The sequence below is a fragment of the Danio rerio genome, chromosome 2, assembly GCF_052040795.2.
Source record: "Danio rerio strain M-AB ecotype USA chromosome 2, GRCz13ab, whole genome shotgun sequence".
Taxonomy (NCBI): Eukaryota; Metazoa; Chordata; class Actinopteri; order Cypriniformes; family Danionidae; genus Danio; species Danio rerio.
This window is the reverse complement of record NC_141022.1, coordinates 817634-843878: the sequence shown is the minus strand read 5'-3', so window position 1 is coordinate 843878 and position 26245 is coordinate 817634. Positions and strand designations below refer to the sequence as shown.

The 26245-nt window shown below is 39.1% G+C and overlaps 3 protein-coding genes and 1 long non-coding RNA gene across 9 annotated transcripts in view; 1 reads left to right on the top strand and 3 right to left on the bottom strand.

Moving 5' to 3' along the window:
- Positions 1 to 8343, bottom strand: part of mylk4a (myosin light chain kinase family, member 4a) — a 44024-nt gene extending 35681 nt beyond the window's left edge. The window contains exon 1 of one of the 5 annotated variants that reach the window (XM_087240253.1): positions 7496 to 8343. In XM_087240253.1, the coding sequence (XP_087096379.1) occupies positions 7496 to 7548 (53 nt within the window). In that variant the 5' untranslated portion in view covers positions 7549 to 8343. Of the gene's footprint in view, positions 1 to 1633; positions 2548 to 7495 lie in introns of those variants that run through there. The other 4 variants (XM_087240260.1, XM_087240254.1, XM_087240263.1 and 1 more) reach the window with 4 other exon arrangements.
- On the top strand, positions 1916 to 17830 carry wrnip1 (WRN helicase interacting protein 1). 2 transcript variants are annotated; one of them, NM_212920.1, is given in 7 exon segments: positions 1965 to 2542; positions 4194 to 4388; positions 7577 to 7803; positions 14661 to 14869; positions 15035 to 15190; positions 16811 to 16890; positions 17028 to 17830. In NM_212920.1, coding segments are annotated over 7 exon segments (1641 nt in total). In that variant the 5' UTR covers positions 1965 to 2050; the 3' UTR covers positions 17310 to 17830.
- A 2006-nt stretch (positions 17831 to 19836) lies between these two features.
- si:dkey-33c14.7 lies at positions 19837 to 20433 on the bottom strand. The gene is made up of 2 exons (XR_015478065.1): positions 20363 to 20433; positions 19837 to 20115 (listed from the first exon to the last, which is right to left on the bottom strand). It is a non-coding gene; the product is annotated as a si:dkey-33c14.7 (long non-coding RNA).
- Positions 20434 to 20855: 422 nt separating this feature from the next.
- Positions 20856 to 25662, bottom strand: si:dkey-33c14.6. The gene is made up of 2 exons (XM_087240274.1): positions 25405 to 25662; positions 20856 to 24300 (listed from the first exon to the last, which is right to left on the bottom strand). Exons 1-2 carry the CDS (start codon positions 25493 to 25495, stop codon positions 22721 to 22723), a joined length of 1671 nt encoding a protein of 556 aa, XP_087096400.1. The 5' UTR covers positions 25496 to 25662; the 3' UTR covers positions 20856 to 22720.
- Positions 25663 to 26245: the final 583 nt, after the last annotated feature.

Here is a 26245-nt window from a genome sequence, read left to right as displayed (position 1 = left end):
ACATTAAAACAAGCAAAATAGTCTGACAATGGGGGGGGGGGGGGTATTGTGCTTGTTTTAATGTAAAACTCTCTTCATTCTGACTCATTATTTCTGAAAACAAGACTATACTTTGTGCTTGTCTAAAAAACGGTTCTTGATTTAAGAGTTTGTAGAGATTTGGACTAGAAACAAGACAAACTCTGAGTAAAGCATTTATTGCAGTGCAGTTCAGATTTGTCTTCTGCAATCTTTGCAATCAATAAACCCAATGCCTGTCAGTATGTCCATCTAGCAGCACTTTACTATCATAAAATTGTGAATTATTGTTTAATTACAACCTGTCACATGACATTTAGAATTGGTTCACAGTTTATTACTGTCATATAATATACACAAATGCTGTGTCTCCATGCTTTGAAATGTTCAAAAACTGCAGTTTAGTTTTTTGCAAGTGTTTCAAGATCATAAAAATGCAAATATTTCAATTATACAAATATATTTTATGCAAATATATTTCAGATCTTTTCTTCATTTTGGCATCTTTAAATGCAAGAAATACTTTTTTATCAAATTAATTACGCCGTTATATACAGCTGAAGTCAGAATTATTCACCCCCCTTTAAATAGATATTTTTTTTTATATTTCCCAAAAGATGTTTAACAGAGCAATGAAATGTTCACAGTATGTTTGATAATATTTGTTCTTCTGGAGAAAGTCTTATTTGTTTTATTTCGCCTAGAATAAAAGCAGCTTTTAAATTTTTAAACACCATTTTAAGGTCAATATTATTATCCCCTTTAAGCTAAAGAATTGTTCCGATAGTCTCCAGAACAAACCATCGTCATACAATAACTTGCTTAGTTACCCTAATTACCCTAGTGAAGCCTTTACATGTGACTTTAAGCTGTATAGAAGTGTCTTGAAGAATATTTAGTCTAATATTATTTACTGTCATCATGACAAAGAGGAAATAAATCAGTGATTAGAGATGAGTTATTAACACTGTTATGATTAGAGATGTGCTGGAGAAATCTGCTCTCCGCTAAACAGAAATTGGGGGGTGAATAATTCTGACTTTGACTGTATGTCAGAACATTTGCAAAAATAAAAATATAATAAAAATAAAACCATAAACTTTAAACATGATTTTCCCATATCTCCCACAGGAAGAAACTAGTAAACGCTGTAGAGATCATACCATGGTAAAGTATTTTTAAAAATCTGTTGTGGCAATTGTATAGTTGCTATGGCAACACCAATAATAATAATGTATATTATTTATAATAAAAAATAAATATGAAATTATTATAAATATTAAAATAAAAATTACAAACCAATAATAATAATGATCATAACCATTTTGGTCAACAAAGAGTTGTAGATACTATGATATATACAGTATAATATACGCTTTACTATAGTGAGGTTCAAAACCACTAGTTTTTACTATAAATGATAGCATGTTTATTTCATGTGGGCTTTTTTTGTTTATATTTGTGTTATGAAGTGTTTGTGTATCTTATTTAATTTCAAAATATACAAATAATTTCTCAATTTGTTTTAACCCAAAAATGGTTTAATGTTCGATTAAATATAAAACATGGAAACGTACAAAACTTAAGCTCAATATTGAGGAGATACATTACATACATCATTTACAGATATTAGAACAGAGCTGGAAGATGCACGTCAAAATGATTCAAAAGAGTCGTTCCATCCGGGAATCGAACTACACCACTGTTTGCTCCCTTAACAAGTGATTCGTTTAAAGGAATCGATCCTTCTGTCGACCTGTAGTTTCACTGAAGAATAATAAACAGTCCAGCAAGTTTGTGTATTATTTTATTCGCTGATGGTGAATGTTTGGTCTGCTTCGGGTTCATAGTTCGTGTGAAGCAAAACTTTTTCCACTCATAATAATAATGATATCGCGAGACGAGATTTCCGTTCTCCCGCGTCAGTTTCTATTTCTCGTGTCCCCGTTTGTTGATAACTGTAAATAAACTGCGAATAATCTAATTTACACACCACCATCAGCAGGAATAAACACGTTAAATCAGCGTGACCATGGCGGAGAGTGTGTCTGACAGCAGCGTGCAGTGCCCGGTTTGCGCTGGTCTCTTTGAGCCGAGCAGCATCAACCGTCACCTGGACGCGTGTTTACAGAGTCCCTCTGATCCCGGTCCACCAGCCAAAAAACCCCGCATTAACTCATCCGACAGCCGTCCTTCTGCGGTCTTTTCCATGTTCCAGAGCCGGCCGAGAGCATCAGAAGCCCTGGCCGAAGACAGTGGAGAGAGCGCGGCGGGCTCCGCAGCTCCAGCGGCGGCGGTGCAGCAGCCTCAGTGTCCGGCTGAAGTGGCTCCACCGGCGGCCTGTTCTCCCAGAGCGCTGCGCCTGAAGAACCAGAAGCCGCTGGCGGAGCTCCTGAGACCGAGCACCCTGGAGGAATATTTCGGCCAGAATAAACTGATCGGAGAACAAACCCTGCTGAGATCCCTGCTGAAGTCGCAGGAGATCCCGTCTCTGATCCTCTGGGGACCGCCGGGCTGCGGAAAGGTCTCTGGTTTGTAGTCTATTCACTTATTTATAAAAGCCTTCTGCTTAAATATTGGGGTAAAGTTGGTTTTATATTCACACATTCGGATTTTATCCTTAATAATAAAAGTCAGAAAAATAATCGAATGCTAATGACCATCAACGTGCAGATAAATAGTGCTAATGTTGTTTTGAAGTCATTCTTACATGTGATTTCAGACCAAATATATTCAAAGTACCATGGTAAACAGTATAGGGAGCAGACACAAGATGTCACTGGACGAATGTGTAAATTTAAAAACAACTTCAGATTAAGGAGATACTCGGAAACTTGTCTTAAAGTAAACATACTGTCCAAATAATTTTGATTTAAATATTAATAATTCAAGTATTTAGTTGTATATCTCTATTATAGTGCAGTCTTAAAAATGCAATAATTGCAAAGCCACAGTGTTTCTCATACATTATTACCCTTATTATATTCTAAAGAGGTTTGTTAGGGGTTCTTACATTTTTTCTTGGAAGTCTATTCTTGGTTGAATTTTGGAGACCACCACCATGATCATCCTCAGTTCAGTAGTGGCCTGTATTTGTTTTTAATGTATTTGATTGTCATAAAGGGGTCAGCAAGTTTAACCTTGTGCTATTAAATCAATCTACTGCAGCTGACCCTGCTGCTATGTTGTTAATCTAATGTAAACACACAATGGTGAAAGTAAATGTTAAAGTTTTTTGTATGTTGTTGCTTTTTAATGTAACAATTAACTACTATTTTTTTTATCTTCTGAGGGTTATGGATAAAATATAGCAAATCTAATAATTTAATAAAATTTATTTGACTTTTGGAAATCACCAAGCGACCCCCTGTCATTGTCGCACAACTCCCTGACCCGCATTTTAAGAACCACTAAGTTTAGCCATCTTAATTAAAACAGTTGAGCCTGATGATTCAGGAGCATTTCTGGTTTCATTTGTTTATTTTGGTATTTAAATCTCCTTTACAAGAGTTCACTTGTCAAATTAGATCAATTTTTATCAATAATTTTGCCATGAACTAAGTCTGCTGTAGTGTATGAATGTTAAAGTGTGTGGGTGTTTCCCAGTACTGGGTTGCAGCTGGAACGGCATCCGCTGCATAAAACATTTGCTGACTACGCCAGAAAATGAATGAAACAACATAATTCTTGAGTTTTTTGAGGACAGCTTAATTGTTTTATGTTCAATTCACTTAAATTTGTAAAACCTAATACGTTAACTTAAATCCTTCATGTTGACCCAACACAAATCCATTGTGCGGATCCCAGCATTCTTCACAGGGAGTATTGAACCCTGCTAGATTTGACATCACGCTGCTTTGTTTACTGCAGAACCCAAGGCCACACAGTTATTTCTGCAGTACTACATGCTCCAACCTGCTGAGTTAGCTAGATTTAATAGATTAGTATTCAGTATATGAATAATGTTTTGGTTTTGGATTAGTTTCTTACATTATTATTTTGTAAATATACTGTAAGTTAAAACCTCGCCAGTGTTTCCGGTCGAAACCTGAAGTGGTTATAAGGTCTTAAAATGAATGGAAAGAGTCTTTAAAGGTATTGAATTTCACTCTCTGATGCCTGTATATCCTCTGAATCTGCTCATCATGTTTTGGTTGTGTGTTTGTTGTTTACAGACCACTTTGGCTCATATTATCGCCAGTTCTATCAAGCAGAAAGGCACGGGCCGCTTCGTGACGCTGTCGGCCACCAGCGCTTCCGTCAGTGATGTGCGAGAGGTGATAAAACAGGCCCAAAATGAGCTCCGTCTGTGCAAGAGGAAGACCGTCCTGTTCATCGATGAGATTCACCGCTTTAATAAATCACAGCAGGTCAGTCCGGGCTCATATGTGGATACACTTGTGCTTTAAGACATTCATTTTCCTTCAGCTTAGTCCCTTTATTAATCAGGGGTCGCCACAGTGGAATGAACCACCAACTATTCCAGCATATGTTTTAAGCAGTGGATGCCCTTCCAGCTGCAACACAGTACTGGGAAACACCCATACACACTCATTCACACTTATACACCAATTCAGTAAGTCAATTCCCCTATAGCGCATGAGTTTGTACTGTGGGAGAAACCAGAGCACCCGGAGGAAACCCACGCCAACAAACTCCGCTTTAAGACATTCAAAGTCAAATATATCTACATACAGGGGTCTGTACGTGTGAATCTCTTTGAAAGTGTAATTATTTGTGTATGCAGGCCGCCGGTACACTTTATCCCCGACAGCAGCGCCTGTGAAACTGAAGTACACCCAATAATATACATCTGTAAACCCGGGAGACAATAGAGCAGCGCAGGGGAGACCTGCACTAAAGTCTAAAATAAGAGTCTCGTATACATGCTGGAATTTATTGTGTCTTTTTATTGTGTGCTGCAATCACAGCTCTGACTCTTAACGGTGGAAACTTCTGCAGATAATATGTGGTGTGAAGATCAGCTCAACTGGAGGAGGATTCTGTGCTCCATCTGCATCACTCAATCACCACAGACTAATGCAGAGTTCAGGAGTTTAGCCTTAACTTTCGCTCACCGACAGGTTTTGTACATTTGAAGAACTTTAGTCGACTAATTCACAACCTATAGTTGTACGTAAAGTTTGTCTGAAATTAACAAAATCGCACTAGATTTGACATTGCACTGCTTTGCTTACTGCTGTAACCAAGGGAACGCTGTTATTCCTGGGTAACGTCTAGATGGGATATGCGGCCGGCTAGAAGTGCGATATGCTCATTAATATAGCAGCATTTCTAATGACAATGTTTAAATATAATTTATATTTTTACAGTACTGTGACGGTTGGGGTAGGTGTTAAAAAATACAATTTATTGGGTAATTAAATAGATAACATAGATAATACTCTGTACTACTACTGTGTTTACATTACTGTGACGGTTGGGGTGGGGGTAGACATTAATAAAATACAATACATGGGAAATTTAATAAATAAAAGAAATAATTCTTGTTAACATCCGGCTGCAAACGTATCCGATCTAGCAACAACCTTATTCCTGCTGTTCTATAGGTGCCCCCTGCTGGAGGCCAGTGAGTTAGCATTTTTAGCCAGTGCTAGGCCTTTCACCATTTCTATTTTTTTTGTTGTACGATATATCGCACCAAAATATATTGCAATATACAATATTATTGTCATTTCAAGACCATTTTATGCCACTCATTATATAATGCCAGAATGACAATTAGGCATGGGCTGGTATAAGATTCTGCCGGTATGATAATCTTGGATAAAAATATCAAGGTATTGAAATTACTGCTCTAAAATATATTCTTTTTAAATTTCTGGGGAAAAAAAACTCTTTGAAAACAAAATATTTTATTTTTTGAAATATTTAAATTATTTTGGAGCAGTGAACATGTCAGGCAAAATAATGAAAATGAATCATCGACTTCTGCCGTCTTCATTTCTTTCAAAAACACTGATATCTATACAATTTAAAACGGCATCTTTGGAGATCTTATGGGTTATTGTTGACGATCTGTATAATGAGATTATTATTGGCTGGATTATTGATAATCTGCAGATTTATATTTGCTTTAATAAACACTTGTGTGTGTAGATGTGTCCAGCTGTGGGGTTTTGGAGACGTCTGCATCTGCATATGTGGATAAGAACAGGACGTGTGTTTGGATATCACTCAGTTTTCTGACCACACTTCATTATTATTGATCATTTATTCCTCTGCTGGAGATCAGAACTGAATTTAGAAATAGTTTAGACACAAATCTTTGTGCTTAACAAAGGAGATTAAATATGTGGGCTAATGGATGTCTGTGCGTACAACACTGTTTCCTTATCCACAAAAGAAAGTGAAAGTAAAGAGGCTGAATGGAGGAGGCTTGTTCTTTATTCTCGCGCTGCATAAGCCACTGGTTTTCTCACTAGTGATCAGTTGTTACACTTACAAAGTCCACCATGTAAAGAGCAAATGCGCCACAGTGTGGCTCAACTGACTCTTAAAGGGAATGTGAGATGAGTCTCTGATTGGTTTATTCTCAAAACACACCCATATCTCATTAAGAGGATAAGCACAACCCTGTTAGACCATGCACCGGGGCGCAGAGCGTATTTATCCGTTTTTAAAATAGCAAAAGTGGATTCAGACATGCTCTTAATGCTTTTGCGCCCTGTGCTTTAGACTTTGTGCCTAGATCATTAAAATCGAGAAAAATGAGCTTTCAGTAGTATTTAGTTTGGCCGCAGTACCAGACACGACAGTTCAGTTGCCATATATGACTATACAAGTGCACCCGGTGTGTTTAGAGGAATATTAACTGTATTTTTTCATACTTTTGACACTATTTACAAAGTAAAATTACAATTCTAAAATAGTGTGTGCAGTTTGTTGATATTTGATTTTAATTTAGCCTCCTAAAAGCATCAAATATGGATTGCTGTAGCAAAGTAATGCTTTACAACTCTGATGAATATCCTTGTTGCAAATGAATTAATAACTTTTGCTTGGGTATATCTATCAAAAATCAGCCACCATCCTTAGAAACTAGAAATGTGAGGCATTCAAATGATATATAGCTTGTCATGATGGCTTTGCGTTTAGACCACAATATTATGGTTTAGATGTGTAATCGTAAATGCTGCCACAGGTTGTAAGGAGACAGTAAACTTGTTTAATCGATTACTTTTCATACAGAGCAATACACAGTGGTAAAATATCAAATCAGAAAGAAGTATTAGAGCTTTTTAATGATATTTAGTTAGTGATGATTAGATTAGGATTTAATGAAGTGATTTAAACTTAAGCATCTCTATGGAAGTTAATGGAAAACCCAATGTTTACTCATTCTTTCTGCATCCAAAACAATGTCTTTGATTTCGTTCTCTACAAAATGCTTCTTGATTTAACAATATTTGGATTAAAAACAAGACGACATCTCGTGCATCATCTCAGCCCTCACCTGTGGTACTTCTCCACTTTTGGGATGCTGGGTATCTTCTCCTGTCTCCCCATGCTTTATTCTGTGTCTTCTTCAACTCAGGACACGTTTCTGCCTCACGTGGAGTGTGGGACGATCACTCTGATCGGCGCCACCACAGAAAACCCGTCGTTCCAGGTGAACAGTGCTCTCCTGAGCCGCTGCAGGGTTCTGGTTCTGGAGCGTCTGTCGGTGGAGGCGGTGGGCTCGATTCTGCGTCGCGCTGTGGATTTTCTGGATCTGCGGATTCTGGATTCAGAGGAACGGGACTCTTCAGAGATCTGCTCAGAGTAAGTGTCTGCCCTGCTCTTGTTATTATAGCGCGTCACCTGAGCCGGCTTCAAAGTCCTCATCAGTCTCGTTTTGATGATTTACTGGCACGCTTGCACTCTGGATTGGTAAGTAGGGCAAACATTTGTCTCCCGCCCCGCCTGTGAACTGCTGCGGATCAGGTTTTAGGAGTCTGGAAGCATCCGCATGTTTAATACAGACGTGTGAAGCTGGGTTTGAGTTTCAGTGAACCCAACGCTCTCTTTGTTTTATGGGAGTTTAATGTGATAATGAGTATTACACATAGCTGGGGTGGACAGGAGAGATCTGTGAGATGCATACAGTGATCGGCACAAGTCAATATAGACCAGCATTTGAACAAAACATGTTTATGGAGCCTGTTCGTAAGACTGTTATGATGGATTTAAGTAGTGTAGTGGTTAGTGTGTCGACACATGCACTCCGGTGCTCGTGGCGACCCGGGTTCGATTCCGCCTCGCAGTCCTATGCCAATCCTTCCCCTCTCTCTGCTTCTCATGCTTTCCTGTCAATTCTTTCTACTGTCCTATCAAAAATAAAGGTAAAAACCCAAAAAAAAATAATTATAAAAAAAAAAAGTTATTATTTAGATTTTTTTTAAAGCGTATGAGCATTTGCATCTATTTATGCATGGTGCATCCGGAGACATTTGTTTTGTTACAGCCTTATTCCAAAATGGATTAAATTGATTGATTTCCTCAACATTCTACACACAAGCTTTTGAAATTGTTGTAAATTTATTTTATTATTTTTTCGTGGTTTTTACCTTTATTTTTGATAGGACAGTAGAGAGAATTGACAGCAAAGCATGAGGAGCAGAGAGAGGGGAAGGATTGGCATAGGACTGCGAGGCGGAATCGAACCCGGGTCGCCGCGAGCACCAGAGTGCATGTGTCGACGCACTAACCACTACACCACTAGCGCCGACTTGTTGTAAATTTGTTAAAGATGAAAAAGCTGTAAGATCAGACGTGCATCAGTATTGACAGTGTTTGGCTTGAAGCTCTACATTGAGCTCAGGTTCATTCTGTCTCCACTGATCATTCTGGAGATGTTTCAGGAGCTTCATTGGAGTTCACCTGTGCTCAATTCCGCTGATTGGACATGATCTGAAAAGGCTACAATTGTCTATATAAGGGCCCAGGGTTGACACTGCATGACAAAGCACAAACCAAGCATGAAGACAAAGGAATTGTCTGGAGGCACAAGGCTGGGGAAGCTTACAGAAACATTTCTGCTGCTCTGAAAGTTCCACTGAGCACAGCGGCCTCCATCATCCGTCAGTGGAAGATGTTTAACCAGCAGGACTCTTCCTAGAGCTGGCCGGCCATCTAAGCTGAGTGATCGGGGGAGAAGGGCCTCAGTCAGGGAGGTGATCAATAACCCGATGGTCGCTCTGTCTGAGCTCCAGCGCTCTTCTGTGGAGAGAGGAGAAGCTTACAGAAGGACAACCATCTGTGCAGCAATCCACCAATCAGGCATCTGTATGGTAGAGCGGGCAGACGGAAGACCCTCCCCGCCTGGAGTTTACCATCTGAAGGACTCTCAGAGCATCAGAAACTAAACTCTCTGCTCTGATGAGACTCAAACTGAACTGTTTGGAGTGAACGCCAGGCGTTACGTGTGGAGAACAGCAGGCGGCGCTCATCAGCAGGCTAACAGCATCACTACAGTGAAGCATGGTGGTGTTGGCATCATGCTGTGGGGATGTGTTTCAGCAGCAGGAACTGGAAGACTAGTCAGGATAGAGGGAAAGATGAATGCAGCGATGTACAGAGACATCCTGAATGAAGACCTGCACAAGAGTGCTCTCCACCTCAGACTGGGGCGACGCTTCATCTTCCAGCAGAACAATGACCCAAAGCACACCGCCGAAATATCAATGCAGCGCCACAACAACAACTCGGTGAATGTGCTTGAGTGGCCCAGCCAAAGCCCAGACCTAAATCCTATTGAACATCTCTGGAGAGATCTGAAAATGGCTGCACACCGTCACTTCCCATCCAACCTGATAGAGCGTGAGAGGTCCTGCAAAGAGGAACGGGCAAAACTTCCTAAAGACAGCTGTGCAGAGCTTGTGGCATCATATTCAGGAAGACTTGAGGCTGTAATCACTGCCAAAGGAGCATCAATAGAGTATTGAGCAAAGCCTGTGAATACTGATATACATCTGGTTTTACAGGTGTTTCATTTATAATAAATTTGCAACAATTTCAAAAACTCTTTGTTCACATCGTCATTATGGGGGATTGTGTGTAGAATGTTGAGGAAATCAGTCAGTTTAGTCCATTTTGGAATAAGGCTGTAACATAAACACATGTGGGAAAAGTGAAGCGATATCAACACTCACTGGATGCGCTGTATACTGAATTAAACCCTGCAGTGGAAACACATTTTGGCTGTTGTGAAAGTGCCATAAGTGTAAATATATTTGTATGACGTGCGCATCATGTGAAAGGGCTTCACATCTGGTTTCTGCTTCAGATCAGGCCTAATGGGATTTTCAGAGCGCGTGATATTTCTGTCTGTTATGATAGTGAGAGTGGCAGATTATGGCTTCTGAATTCTTGGCTTGTCTTGGATGAGAAACATGTCAAACTGCACGTCTCTTTCCGAATACTCAGAGCCGTCTTTAGCGAAGTTTGGGATGTAATTGAGACCAACCGGCGAAACCAGAGCCCCTAATGATGTTGAACAGATTCAGGAAATGTTCACAGTATTTCCTCTAATATTTGTTCTTCTGGAGAAAGTCTTATTTGTTTTATTTGGGCTAGAATAAAAGCAGTTTTTAATTGTTTTAAAGCCAATATTATTAGCCCCCTTCAGCAATATTAGTTCTTTAATTGTCTACAGAACAAACCACTGTTGTACAATGACTTGCCTAATTACACTAACTTTACCCTAATTACCCTAACTTTACCCTAATTACCCTAACTTTACCCTAATTACACTAACTTTACCCTGATTACCTTAACTTTACCCTAATTACCCTAACTTTACCCTAATTACCCTAACTTTACCCTAATTACACTAACTTTACCCTAATTACACTAACTTTACCCTAATTACCCTAACTTTACCCTAGTTACCCTAACTTTACCCTAATTACCCTAACTTTACCCTAATTACCCTAACTTTACCCTAATTACACTAACTTTACCCTGATTACCCTAACTTTACCCTAATTACCCTAACTTTACCCTAGTTACCCTAACTTTACCCTAGTTACCCTAACTTTACCCTAATTACCCTAACTTTACCCTAATTACCCTAACTTTACCCTAATTACCCTAACTTTACCCTAATTACACTAACTTTACCCTGATTACCTTAACTTTACCCTAATTACCCTAACTTTACCCTAATTACCCTAACTTTACCCTAATTACACTAACTTTACCCTAATTACACTAACTTTACCCTAATTACCCTAACTTTACCCTAGTTACCCTAACTTTACCCTAATTACCCTAACTTTACCCTAATTACCCTAACTTTACCCTAATTACCCTAACTTTACCCTAATTACCCTAACTTTACCCTAATTACACTAACTTTACCCTAATTACCCTAACTTTACCCTAGTTACCCTAACTTTACCCTAATTACCCTAACTTTACCCTAATTACCCTAACTTTACCCTGATTACCCTAACTTTACCCTAATTACACTAACTTTACCCTAATTACACTAACTTTACCCTAATTACCCTAACTTTACCCTAGTTACACTAACTTTACCCTAATTACACTAACTTTACCCTAATTACACTAACTTTACCCTAGTTACCCTAACTTTACCCTAATTACCCTAACTTTACCCTAGTTACCCTAACTTTACCCTAATTACCCTAACTTTACCCTAATTACCCTAACTTTACCCTAATTACACTAACTTTACCCTGATTACCCTAACTTTACCCTAATTACCCTAACTTTACCCTGATTACCCTAACTTTACCCTAATTACACTAACTTTACCCTAATTACACTAACTTTACCCTAATTACCCTAACTTTACCCTAGTTACACTAACTTTACCCTAATTACACTAACTTTACCCTAATTACACTAACTTTACCCTAGTTACCCTAACTTTACCCTAATTACCCTAACTTTACCCTAGTTACCCTAACTTTACCCTAATTACCCTAACTTTACCCTAATTACCCTAACTTTACCCTAATTACCCTAACTTTACCCTAATTACACTAACTTTACCCTGATTACCCTAACTTTACCCTAATTACCCTAACTTTACCCTAATTACACTAACTTTACCCTGATTACCTTAACTTTACCCTAATTACCCTAACTTTACCCTAATTACCCTAACTTTACCCTAATTACACTAACTTTACCCTAATTACACTAACTTTACCCTAATTACCCTAACTTTACCCTAGTTACCCTAACTTTACCCTAATTACCCTAACTTTACCCTAATTACCCTAACTTTACCCTAATTACCCTAACTTTACCCTAATTACCCTAACTTTACCCTAATTACACTAACTTTACCCTAATTACCCTAACTTTACCCTAGTTACCCTAACTTTACCCTAATTACCCTAACTTTACCCTAATTACCCTAACTTTACCCTGATTACCCTAACTTTACCCTAATTACACTAACTTTACCCTAATTACACTAACTTTACCCTAATTACCCTAACTTTACCCTAGTTACACTAACTTTACCCTAATTACACTAACTTTACCCTAATTACACTAACTTTACCCTAGTTACCCTAACTTTACCCTAATTACCCTAACTTTACCCTAGTTACCCTAACTTTACCCTAATTACCCTAACTTTACCCTAATTACCCTAACTTTACCCTAATTACACTAACTTTACCCTGATTACCCTAACTTTACCCTAATTACACTAACTTTACCCTAATTACACTAACTTTACCCTAATTACCCTAACTTTACCCATAGACTGTAAAATATATGGACGTAATATCCGTGTTGTCACCCATAGGTTTCTGAAGAACCCAAAAGAAGCTGCACTCTTGTATATCTGAAACACAATGCTGGAGTCACATATTCTGCTGTGAACGTGTGCGTCATGTGCCGGAACGGCTGCCTTTGTTTTGGTCATTAACCCCGCCCACTGCCAGTTTAGCCAATTATATTTCAGCAGCCCGGGATGCCAAATGGTGGAAAACAGCGTAGTTCATTCATTCAGTCATGAAGACTCACAAAGCATGCGTCTGTGACTGACACGCGACCTCTGGTGGACAGTGGCGGATTCTGAAATGAGACGCAGATTCAGAATTCCACATGAGTTTATTAATTAGAAAATAATATAAAAATTAGGAGTGTAAACATTAGATGAGCAGGTTACATTGTAACCCCGTGTCCTAACAACACACTACGTGACGATATATATGCAGTGATGAGCAATTGGGCTGTTTGCAGCAGACGAAACAGGACAGAAATGTAAAAACAGCCATTCAGGAGCACAGAATAGAGCACTCACATGATTAAATGTAGATGCTGAATCACTGAAATGTGTTGGTTTGCTCTGAGTCTCAGTTCTGAAGTTCAGTTTCAGACAGTTTATTGTATTCTCCAGATCTGAGCTGAACTATCTGCTGCTGCTTTCAGTAGTGTGGCAATAAATGTCTTTCAGACTTGCATTATTAGCATTTAACACTGAATTAAGCACATGAGCTGTAGCTGAGCCGATCATTGTCAGGTTTCTGTTGTTCAGCTGTAAGAAATCGAAGCTGTTTCTATCAACTGTTGCATACAGACAAACTTACATACTGCACTTTTAATTTTTCAACTTATTTTGTAAAAAAAAAAGAGGCAAAATCATATTTTGAGATTAGTATTGTGAATCACATTGTGATTTTGGTGACTTGTTACGTCCTATATATAATTATTCATTGTATTTTAAATCAATATTTTGCATGTTCATTAACGGAATATATTAAATTATTGAATATATAGTATTGAGTAATAAATGACTTCTTAAAAATAGTAATAAAATCTTTTTTTTAACAGTGTATTTCACGATTAATTATTTTGTGAAGTCGCCTCCCGTTCAGGTTCCCAGTCTGGTGAGTCAGATTTGTATTTATTTCCTCGCATGTATGACACCTCTATAAATGTGGGTCAGATGATGATGGTGATGACCCAGAGCTCCAGATACTCTCCATCCGTTTGATGAGAGCGATATCGTTTTCCTCTCCATCTGGTAGGACAGTCTGTTCCTCTGTCGCTCTGCCAGAGCTGAGAGAAACACACACGTTCAGCGCTTTAGCAACAATCTGCTGAAGCCCGGCGTGTGATTTGTTGGGTGTGAGTGTGTGGTCTGATGACTCTGGACGCATCACTCTTGTTTATGTCATTAGACTGGGCTTATGACGGGATCAGATTCTCATGTTGTGATTAATTACTGAAGCTTTTATTACGGTGTTATCCCCAAGCTGCAGAGAAGATCAAGTTAGCAGGTCTACACTGCAAAAAGGCCTGTTTTTATTTGAAGTGTAAGACTTGTTTCTAGTTTAAATATCTAAGTTAGCAGAGAAGTACATAATACTGTCTTATTTTGAGCAATAATGAGTCAAAATGTAGAGTTTTTCATTAAAACAAGCAAAATAACTCCCATCACTTGACTGTGTGAGACTATTTGAAGATCTAAACATGACCTCTCTGGACAGAAATGTACACATGGAGCAGTCGCTCACTTTTTTACATGTCTAATAATCTTGTTTAATCCCGCCCCTTTTCGCAGTGCCGCACGAATTTTCACACAAACTCTGGTGTGAGCGCAGCTTTATCAGCACTAAACACATTGTTTTCTGCTGTTGGTGTGTTAGAGCGCAGGTGTGTGTGGAGCAGAAAGCGCTGGACACTCTAGCGCACCTGTGTGATGGAGACGCTCGAGCCGCTCTCAACGGCCTCCAGCTGGCGGTGCAGGCGTGTGTGTTGCAGAGCAGCTCCAACCACAGCAGAAGCAGCACAGTAGTGCGCGAGCAGCACATTAAAGAGGCTCTGCAGAGGTCACACATTCTCTACGACAAAGCAGGTACAGCGGCGCACACCTCACAGCACATTACACACTCAATCTGCAATGGTCGTCAATAATTATCGCACATTACAAAATAAAATCCGACCGCACGCTGTGTAAATCCTATTGACACTGACTCCTGAACTGTACATGTCAATTCTCATGTTCTCTGTGTGTGTGCAGGTGAGGAGCACTACAACTGTATCTCAGCTCTGCATAAGTCAATGAGAGGGTCTGATGCAAACGCTGCCCTCTACTGGCTGGCCCGAATGCTGGAGGGCGGCGAAGATCCGCTGTACGTCGCTCGCAGGCTAGTGCGCTTCGCTAGTGAGGATATCGGTGAGCAGCCAATCTGCGTTCGCTACACTAACATACAGTAATGCATAAAAGTGATTTGTGGAGTGTTTTTAAAGCTAGTTTTGAACAGCAGATGGTGCTCTAGGCTAGTTTTGAACAGCAGATAGCGCTCTAGGCTAGTTTTGAACAGCAGATAGTGCTCTAGGCTAGTTTTGAACAGCAGATAGCGCTCTAGGCTAGTTTTGAACAGCAGATGGTGCTCTAGGCTAGTTTTGAACAGCAGATAGCGCTCTAGGCTAGTTTTGAACAGCAGATAGTGCTCTAGGCTAGTTTTGAACAGCAGATAGCGCTCTAGGCTAGTTTTGAACAGCAGATAGCGCTCTAGGCTAGTTTTGAACAGCAGATAGCGCTCTAGGCTAGTTTTGAACAGCAGATAGTGCTCTAGGCTAGTTTTGAACAGCAGATAGCGCTCTAGGCTAGTTTTGAACAGCAGATAGCGCTCTAGGCTAGTTTTGAACAGCAGATAGCGCTCTAGGCTAGTTTTTAACAGCAGATAGTGCTCTAGGCTAGTTTTGAACAGCAGATAGTGCTCTAGGCTAGTTTTGAACAGCAGATAGCGCTCTAGGCTAGTTTTGAACAGCAGATGGCGCTCTAGGCTAGTTTTGAACAGCAGATAGTGCTCTAGGCTAGTTTTGAACAGCAGATAGTGCTCTAGGCTAGTTTTGAACAGCAGATGGCGCTCTAGGCTAGTTTTTAACAGCAGATGGCGCTCTAGACTAGCTGCAGATGGCGCTCTATGCTAGTTTTGAACAGCAGATGGCGCTCTCAGCTAGTTTTTAATAGCAGATGGCGCTCTAGACAAGCTGCAGATGGCGCTCTATGCTAGTTTTGAACAGCAGATGGCGCTCTCAGCTAGTTTTTAACAGCAGATGGCGCTCTAGACTAGCTGCTGATGGAGTTCTAGGCTAGTTTTTAACAGCAGATGGCGCTCTAGGCTAGTTGTGAACGGCGGATGGTGCTCTAGGCTAGTTTTTAACAGCAGATGGTGCTCTAGACTAGCTGAAGATGGCGCTCTAGGCTAGTTTTTAACAGCAGATGGCGCTCTAGGCTAGTTTTTAACAGCAGATGGTGCTCTAGACTAGCTGAAGATGACGCTCTAGGCTAGTTTTTAACAGCAGATGGCGCTTTTGGCTAATTTTTAAGAGTACATGGCACTCTAGGCTAGTTTTGAACAGCAGATGGTGCTCTAGGCTAGTTTTAAACAGTAGATGGTGCTCTAGGCTAGCTGCGGATTGAGCTCTAGGCTAGTGTTTAACAGCAGATGGCGCTCTAGGCTATTTGTTAGTTATTATTACTATTATTATTGTAGGTTTCATTGTGTGTAAGGAATTGTATCCAGCAGTGTATAGCTGTTTATAATGCACACAGCGCCATCTGCTGGCAAACACTCACCTCAGAGTTCATTTAAGTGAGAATTGTGATCCATCCTCTCATAATTTATCTCTGGATTATTTCTCAATGTTCCCACAGTCCTATACAGTAGTATCACAGAAAGGGTTAATGGTCAAAACTGTTGATTATATTAACAACCATTTGACGAAATGTTACTGTATTGTGTATGAATATTACTGTATTGTGTGTGTGTGTGTGTGTGTTGTGCAGGACTGGCGGACCCTGTGGCTCTCAGTCAGGCTGTAGCAGCGTTTCAGGCCTGTCACCTCATCGGTATGCCTGAATGTGAGGTAAATCCAGCACTGCTATTGTGTTTCTGCTTTCTCCAGTTTGAATACATATTATTTATACAGTTGTTATTATCGAAGCTAAAACCATATATTGTGCAGCCCTAGTGTGATCTGTATCTCCTCTTGAACTGTTGTAGGTTATTCTAGCCCAGTGTGTGGTTTATTTGGCCCGAGCTCCGAAATCTGTAGAGGTTTACAAGGCTTATAATAACGTTAAGATGTGTCTGAGAAACCACAAAGGCCCGCTGCCGTCCGTTCCTCTCCATCTGCGCAACGCTCCCACCAAACTCATGAAGAATCTGGGATACGCTAAAGGGTATAAATACAACCCAAACTACAGCGGGCCGGTGAAGCAGGAATATCTTCCAGAGGAGCTTCGAGGAGTCGACTTCTTTACCTGGACGCCCTCAGACAGCTAAACATGCTGCTCTTATTCAGAGCTTATCTTATTTCTTGTCATAATATCTAAAAACACTTAAATCAAGAAGCCTTTTCTAGACAAGTGTGAAATATAGTGCTGTTTTCAGAATAAAGTGAGTCAAGTGAGAAAACATGCTAATAATAATCCGATTTCAAACTAAAAACAAGATTATTTTGCTTGTTTTAATGTAAAACTCTCTTCATTTTGACTCATTATTTCTGAAAACAGCACAATATTTTCTGCTGGTCTAAAAATTGCTGACTGATTTAATGAGCTTTGAGATATTTGAGACATAAACTCAGTCAGAAGAGCACAACTGCAGTGTGTGGCTATGAGAAATGGACTCTTCTAATTGGCTTCTGCCCTAATCACTGTTGCTGTATCTGATTATCATTACTGTATTTCACACCCATCGTCCAAATCACAACTGAAGGATCCTGCATTTGTTAATACTGCTATGAACCATTTTATATTATAGTTATTAATGTAAATAAAATGGTAAATATAAAATCCATCATGACTGCAGACTGATTGTCATTTTTATTTCAGGTATGAGTGCAGTGAATGCAGGTTTGTTTGAATGCGTTTTGTGCATAAACACTTGCATACAGAGTTACTGACCTCAGAAAAACACTATTAGGACACATATATTCCACTAACAAGCGAAAATTGGTTGTTATTAAGCTAATTCATTCTTCCGGTTTGAAAAAAAAATGTTGAAGCTGCGTCTTGGCGATTAGATCCTTGTGTTAATTCCAGCGTGGAGACTGGATGTCTGTACCGGCGAGTACAACGTGAGTTTTCAGCATTATTTCAAGAGAAAGACTTGGTTTTAACCCATCAGTCTGCTCTATTGTGAAATAAATAAGGTGCAACTTCATTCAGGGTATATGCAGGAATCCTAAAGATAATTTCAGTACCTTTTTAAACCTTTAACCTGCACCTCATTTTTGAGCATTTCCCAGAAAACGACTTTCCCAAATATGAATGTCTGTAGCTCTCGAACCCTGTGGTCTATGTTCACCAGTCTGGTTTTGTTTGAAACTAGACATTGGCTAGTTTGGCTTCCCAGGGTAACAATAACTCAAAGAAGTAAATAAACAGAGTAAAACATGGTAAAATGTAGGTGAAAGTGAATTGCGATTAGTGTCAATGAAATTTATTAGAGGAAAAATTAATGTGACTATCATGATAATGGCATGGAAACACCAGAAATATAGAGCTGACTGTCTGACTATGTTTTGATTCAAATTTCATGATGATACTCCCAAAAATGTAGCTTCTGTAAGCTTTTATTTTAAAAAAGTACAGGCGTCCTTTCTTAAAAAGCCACTTGGAAACTCCAAATGGACACCTGGTGACCAAATAACCAAATGAGTCAACATTACCTAATGCATAAATGCATATCTATTCAAAACTGTTCTGTCTACAAAACCACACAAGATAAAAGTGTTTCAGATGAATATTTGTGGCACTTTCTCATTTGGTGGCCATTTGGAGTGTCCAATTAACATTTTATATAAAAACCGCCTGGGGCCTCATGTACTAAGACTTGCGTGGAAATCATACTAAAACATTGCGTATGCAGAAAAAAAAATCAGATATTCTTTTGTGCATCTGAATGAACGTGAAACTGAGCGCAACATGCACGAGCACAAAACCCCTCCCTGCCTCCTCCCCCGTATGAATATGCTAATGACTCTACTTTGGCAAAACCCAACGAAAAAGCAACGGCGAAAGCAAGCAAGAAGAGAAACTTTGAACAGAATGTGAATTGGAGGTGCTGCTTTCGGAGGTAGTTCATTTTTGCCATATTGCCCAGCTCTACCCTGAAACCACGGAGACAAGTTCCTTTAAATAATGAACATTTACTCAAAGGAGAAGAACCCCCAAAATGTCTATTTCGCAACAGAAACCAAACTGTTAAACATATTCTTGTGGAATGCCCCATTTTTAATGTTGTCAGATTAATCTGGAGACTTTAAATGAAATATTATTTAAAATGTGAATCCGTCTAAAATTGTACAATTTTTATCAAAAGGAAACCCTAAACTGTATTAATTATTTTCTTATATATTATTATTATTTATGTATTTTACCCTGTGTAATATTTATTGCTGTTAATGACTTTTAATTGTTAGAATATTTTTATAATTATAGAAAATTGGTATTTATAAAACGTGGTAAACTCGATCTGTTTTTTTTCCATGACATAGCCATAAAAGCTGAAATGGTGCTAAAATTAAAACTCTCTCTCTTTTAGAAAAATAAATAAAGCCCCACCTATTAAGCTAAAAAGAATGTACTAATCAGGGCTGAGCTCATTAATATTCATGAAACCATCCATATATAGTTAAGGACCTTCTGACAGCACTGGGTAATTTATAGAGTAATAAATGAGCATATAAAACCGTTTCTGGAGCGTTTTTTATACTTAAGCGATATACCTACTATGTAGATATCAGAGAACAACTTAACTTATTGAACCAATGCAGTATACGGCACCTTTAAACAAAGGCAAGATATTTTTTAATTACAACAATCTTTTTAATTACTATAATACAGTTATTTTCGAAGACGAAATCGTGTATAATGCATACTGTGAAGTAAAATGTGCAGTTCATCATGGACCACAGTGGTACTTTAGTTTTAGTTGTGATACCATTGGGCTAGCTTCCACAGAGGAACGGACACTGACCCAGCAGCTCCTCCGTTTGCTCTTCTTTGACCCTGCAGGTCTCCGGAAAGAGTATGAACTCCTCAATCTCTTCTTTAATCACAAGCTCCATGTTTATCTGCTTCACCTGCGGTTCACAAACAGGATTATTTATTAAAGTGGCGCGTATATCGCCGTCTTCCTCATGCGTGTACGTCCCTCACACTGAAAACATTCATTCATTTTGGCGCAATTTACGACATCAACAGCAAAACAAAGTCAGAATTGACGCTATAAATGCGTTACTTTCTCAACGTTACCAAGGCAGAATCAGATATCAACATTATACTGCTAGAATACACTGACGAAACAACTTTAGACTTTGTTTTACACACCTCAAACCCCAAAACCCAAACACATTCCTCTGTGGAATAACTGCACGCAGCATTGGCGCTCACATTGTGACGTAATGACGCGCAGCTGATAAAGGCAAAATAAAAGCCCCGTTAGCGTTGGAGTAAAACGATCCCAAAACATACTAGAGAGTGTAATTTATATAAATGTTTACGTTTAAACTAAATTTTAAAGCTATAGTTATTAATAGTCTGTGAATATTCCAGATCAAAATCATCCAAATAGTTGAATGAGAACTGACTTCATGGGCATATAAAGGCTATATTTTCTTAACATTAAGCATGAATTTATTCGATTTTATCATTAAAATAAGACCCTGTAGGGCTGTAATGAATAAAATGAAATGAGTATCAACCAAATTCACTGCAGAGAAACAACAAAGCTAAGATCTGATGTAAAATGAATGTGTTTACATTGCAAAATCACAGCTTAATGTTTTGAGATCGTTCATCCTCAATTTGATTCCATATACACTTGTTGGTAGACAAATGATCTGTTTATTTATGCACGATATACATGAAGGCAGAACACTGAAGGTTACACGCATTAAATATGTAAACAAGGTACAGAAAGCCACTGGAAGTCAAGATAACTTCATTATCATTCAGCAATCATACAGGTTTAGAAGAGATTAGTATTTTTTTCTGAAAAACAAGACGCAGTGCAAAAAATGTTTACAAAATGCAGCTAAAGTCACCTTACCTTCAGAATATAGTGAAATGCAGGCTCTAAATGGGGATTTTTGCAGCAATTTAGTAGAAAAACATTAACAAACACCAATAAGCACCTCTTAAAGCAGCTTTTCTTACACTCTCTTTTTTTGGCACTAATAACTCCATAAAGTAACCAAAACTATTATATAAAAATGTTTATATTAAAAGTTCCTAAGTGAATAATAGTTGATTTGATTTTTACACAATCTTTAAACTAAGAAAAAAAAAATTAAGAACTTCTTAATAAAAAGTTCTACTAAATAAAAACGTGCATGTCAGCTACAAAATCACCTTTTGATCCTTTACGTTTTTGGACCTTACGTTTTGGAACGTTTGTAAAGCATACAGCGCCGTCTGCTGGCAAAAACTATTCAAAAGAGAATCGCAATGCATTCAGAAAGTCTCAGAAATCAATCCGTATGCAGCTTCAGGTGCGCAGCTAAAATATTACCGCTCAACATTTGGTCTAGTTCTTATGTTTTGTGGCAAGTAGTCATGTAATAAGCGGGATAAAGTACATCCAGCCGGCTGTTTTCACAGAAAAAACTTTTCGGGTTTTATTTTGTTAACAACCTCCTGGATGTACTTTATATATCCTTTACATACTTCATTTAGGTTCAAGTGGTGTGTGTAAGGAATTGAAGGCAATCAGAATATGTATACCTTACAGCACCGTCTGCTGGCAAAAACTATTAAAAAGAGAATCGCAAAGCATTCAGAAAGTCAGAAATCAATCAGCTTCAGGTGTTCAGCTAAAATATTACAGCGTTTTGTCTCATTTTCATGTATTGTGGCATGTAATAACCGGGATAAAGTACATCCAGCCGGTTGTTTTCACAGAATAAACCCTTCAGTCTCAGCTTCAAGTCAGGCTGTCGATAAGCCTTTCGTGCTTTATTCTGCGAAAACAACCTCCTGGATGAATTGTATACCGTTGAAGTTAGAATTATTAGCCCCCTGAATTATTAGACAGCTTGTTTATTTTTTTTCCCCAATTTCTGTTTAACATAGAGCAGATTTTTTCAACACATTTATAAACATAATAGTTTTAATAACTAATTTATAATAATGGATTTATTTTATCTTTGTCATGATGACAGTAAATAATATTTTACTAGATATTTTTCAAGACACTTCTATACAGCTTAAAGCGACATTTAAAGGCTTTACTAGGTTAACTAGGTAGGTTAAGTTAATTTGGCAAGTTATTGTATAACAGTGGTTTGTTTTGTAGATTATCGATAAAAAATGTAGCTTAAAGAGGCTAATAATTTCGTCCCTAAAATGGTGTTTAAAAAATTAAAAACTGCTTTTATTCTAGCCGAAATAAAACAAATCAGACTTTCTCCAGAAGAAAAAACATTATCAGACATACTGTGAACATTTCCTCAATCTGTTCAACATCTTTTGGGAAATATTTAAAAAAGAAGAACAAATTTTGTAGGGGGCGAATAATTCTGACTTCAACTTATTGTAGGTTCAAGTGGTGTGTGTAAGGAATTGAAGGCAATCAGAATATGTCTGTAAACCATACAGCACCATCTGTTGGTAAAAACGAACCTCAGAATTAATTCAAAAGCGAATCGTAATGCATTCAGAACATCTCTGAATCATTTCTCGAATGCGTCAATTTAATTTAAGCAGCGTTTCTGCAGTGTGTGTCCGCCGATGCCTCTGTAAGTAACTCTCTCTAATAAAAGCTTTTCCACACTCCGGACACACGTGAGATTTCTCACTCGTGTGCGTTTTCTGGTGCGATCTTAAACTCCCAACTAATTTAAAGCTCTCTCCACACACCGAACACACATGCGGTCTCTCATCCGTGTGCAGCTTCAGGTGCGCCTTCAAGCGCGCCGCCAAAATAAACCTCTTCCCGCACTTATCGCAACTAAACGGTCTTTCTCCGGAGTGAATGAGCAGATGCATCTTATAAGTGTTGCTCTCCGCAAACCTCTTCCCGCATTCAGGACACTCGTGCAGCTTCTCTCCGGAGTGATACTTCATGTGGACGTTCAGGCTTTTTCGAACGGTGAAACTCTTCCCGCACTGGAGGCACGAGTACGGTTTGACTCCGCTGTGAGTTCTGGAGTGCGTCTTGAGGTGTCCTTTGCATTTAAAAGTCTTTGCACACAGCGGACAGGCGTAGGGTTTCTCTCCGCTGTGGATTCTCATGTGATCCTTAAGCTGGCCTTTATGCGTGAAGCTCTTCTCGCATTCAGGACACTTGGACGGTTTCTCCCCTGTATGGATTCTAATGTGAATCTTCAGATTTCCTTTATGAGTGAAGCTCTTCCCGCATTGAGGACAGATGAAGGGCTTCTCTCCGGTGTGACTGCGCATGTGCCGCTTTATATATCCTCTATCTGTGAATCTCTTCCCGCACTGATGGCACGTGTACGGCTTCTCTCCGGAGTGTGTTTTCACGTGATTCTGCAGGATGATCTTGCGAGCGAATCGCTTTCCGCATTGGTGACAGGAGAACGGCTTCTCTCCGGTGTGGATTCTCATGTGACTCTTGAGGTTTTCCTCATGTGTGAAACTCTTCCCGCACTGAACGCAAGTGAGCGCGCTCTTCTCCGTGTGCATGTTGGCGTGAATTTTGAGATTTCCCTTATTAGTGAAACTCTTTCCGCAGTGGCTGCAGGTATACGGTTTCTCTCCGGTGTGAATTCGCGTGTGAATCTTCAGACTCCCCTTGCATGTGAACCCCTTCCCGCAGAGCTCACAGGTAAACGGTTTCCCTGCGTAGTGAATTTTAACGTGATGCTTGAGGTATTCCTCCTGCGCGAAGCTTTTTCCGCACTGTCCGCATATGAACGGTCCGTCCTCCGTGTGAAGTCTCATGTGGTACCGGAGGCTTGCTTTATGAGTGAAACTCTTCTCGCATTGAGGACACGTGTACGGTTTCTCTCCGGTGTGCGTTCGGACGTGACACGTGAGCGTTCCCTTACACGTGAAGCTCTTCCCACATTGGATGCACGCATACGGACGCTCTCCCGTGTGGATGCGCATGTGTACATCAACACTTCCTTTACAGGTGAAGCTTTTCCCACATACTGGGCAGGTGTTCGGCTTCTCTGAGGTGTGGATGATCGTGGGATCCTCCGAGTCTAACTTGTGAATAAAACTCTTCCCTGGAGGGTTTATTTTGATGCAGTCCTTGCCGTCGCTTGATTCTTGACATTCCTCTTTAATTTCAGTGTGGTCTAATATTGAAAACACATTGACAAAAATAAGATCAGGAAGAAATTAGTTTAAAAATAATTTGAAACTCTTTGCAAATCAAGAGCGACAGAACCATATAGAGATCTAAAACATGGAAATATATGTTAATTACATTTATGATAGTTCATATATGCAACGTATATTTCGAAATATTGCAGAAAACTGCAGCTTACACTTTATTTCAGCCATTGTAATTATGTAATATTTGCATATATGTTCAAATATACACTCGCTGGCCACTTTATTAGGTACACCTGTCTAACTGCGTTAGCACAAATTTCTAATCCATCCATCCAGTCATCTCAAACTGGTGAACATGACGATGAGTTCACTGTACTCAAATGGCCTCCACAGTCACCAGAGCTCAATCCAATAGAGCAGCTTTGGGATGTGTTGGAACGGGAGATTGGCATCATGGATGTGCAGCCGACAAATCTGCAGAAACTGTGTGATGCTATCATGACAATATGGAGCAAAATCTCTGAGGAATATTTCCAGTAGCTTGATGAATCTACAACACCAAGGATTAAGGCAGTTCTGAAGGCAAAAGGGTCCAACCTGGTACTAATAAGGTGTACCTAATAAAGTGGCCGGTGAATGTATTACATTATATGATAATATATGGACATATATGTACACATATATACAATAATAGCAAATATATTAGATTGATCAAATATATATTCTTACTGTAGTATCCAGCACAGTGCAGTGTATAGTGAACTGTACAGTCTACAGTGATACTTCAGTTTTTACTACAGTAAACTGTGTATTGTAGTTGCAGAAATCTACAGTATTGGGTTATTTGATTATTTTATTACAGTTGTTGTGTTACCATAGCAACTGTAGTATCACCCCAACATAATAATTCAAGTACTGTACTATACTATGGTTCAAAAACACTATTATTTACTATAAATGACCACAGTATTTGTTCGTGGGTCATTTAACACACCTAATAAACGTATGCTTATAAGCACAGAAATGTTAGAGGCAGAATGTGAAAGGCAAAGAATTGGAAAATCAGTAATTTAGTGTAGTTTTAAGACTTTATTAATTAGCAATGAACATAAATGTGCACAGACCTCTGTCTTCTTCTTCCTCGGCGTCTTCATCCTTCACTCGGCGGAGTTCTGCATCACTCGAGTCCACAATCTCCATCTTAATAAACTCCATCTTTACCGTAGCGATCTAGAGCTCATTCTTGTGTAAAACCTCCCGTTAATATATACAGAAAGGATAAATAATCTTCATATTAATCGTGAGGACAGAAATCATTACTTTGTCGCTTCTGACTAACGTTAGATGGCTTTGCTTCGAAGAAAATGCCAACGGAAAATGCTGCGGGACTTTTATTTTGTTTTGTTAAAAGTCAGTTTCAAAACACTTTGATTAAAACGCCTGAAATACTGAAGGGCTCAAAATGTAAACATTTAATCAACAATATATTTAGTATTTCTGCAAGAAGAGATGTAGTAGCGCTACGGCAAAATAGAAGTATTAGCATGGTGAGTCGGTGAACATCAGTATATTTGGGTATTTTAACTCAAACCCACGAAAGAAAATGTTTTGTTTTTATAAATATAATTTAATCATACTTTTTGGCAATTTTTACATTCACAAATGTAAATTATCAAAGTGTAAACCTGCCTTAAGGATCGACTAATAAGTTTTATGCAGCGGATGCCCTTCCAGCTGCAACCCAGTACTGGGAAACACCTATACATGTTTTACACATACATCATTCACACACACACTCATACACTATGGCCAGTGTAGTTGATCAGTTCCCCTATAGTGCATGTGTTTGGACTGTGGGGGAAACCGGAGCACCCGGAGGAAACCCACGCCAACACGGGGAGAACATGCAAACTCCACACAGAAACACCAACTGACCCAGCTGGGACTCGAACCAGTGCTCTTCTT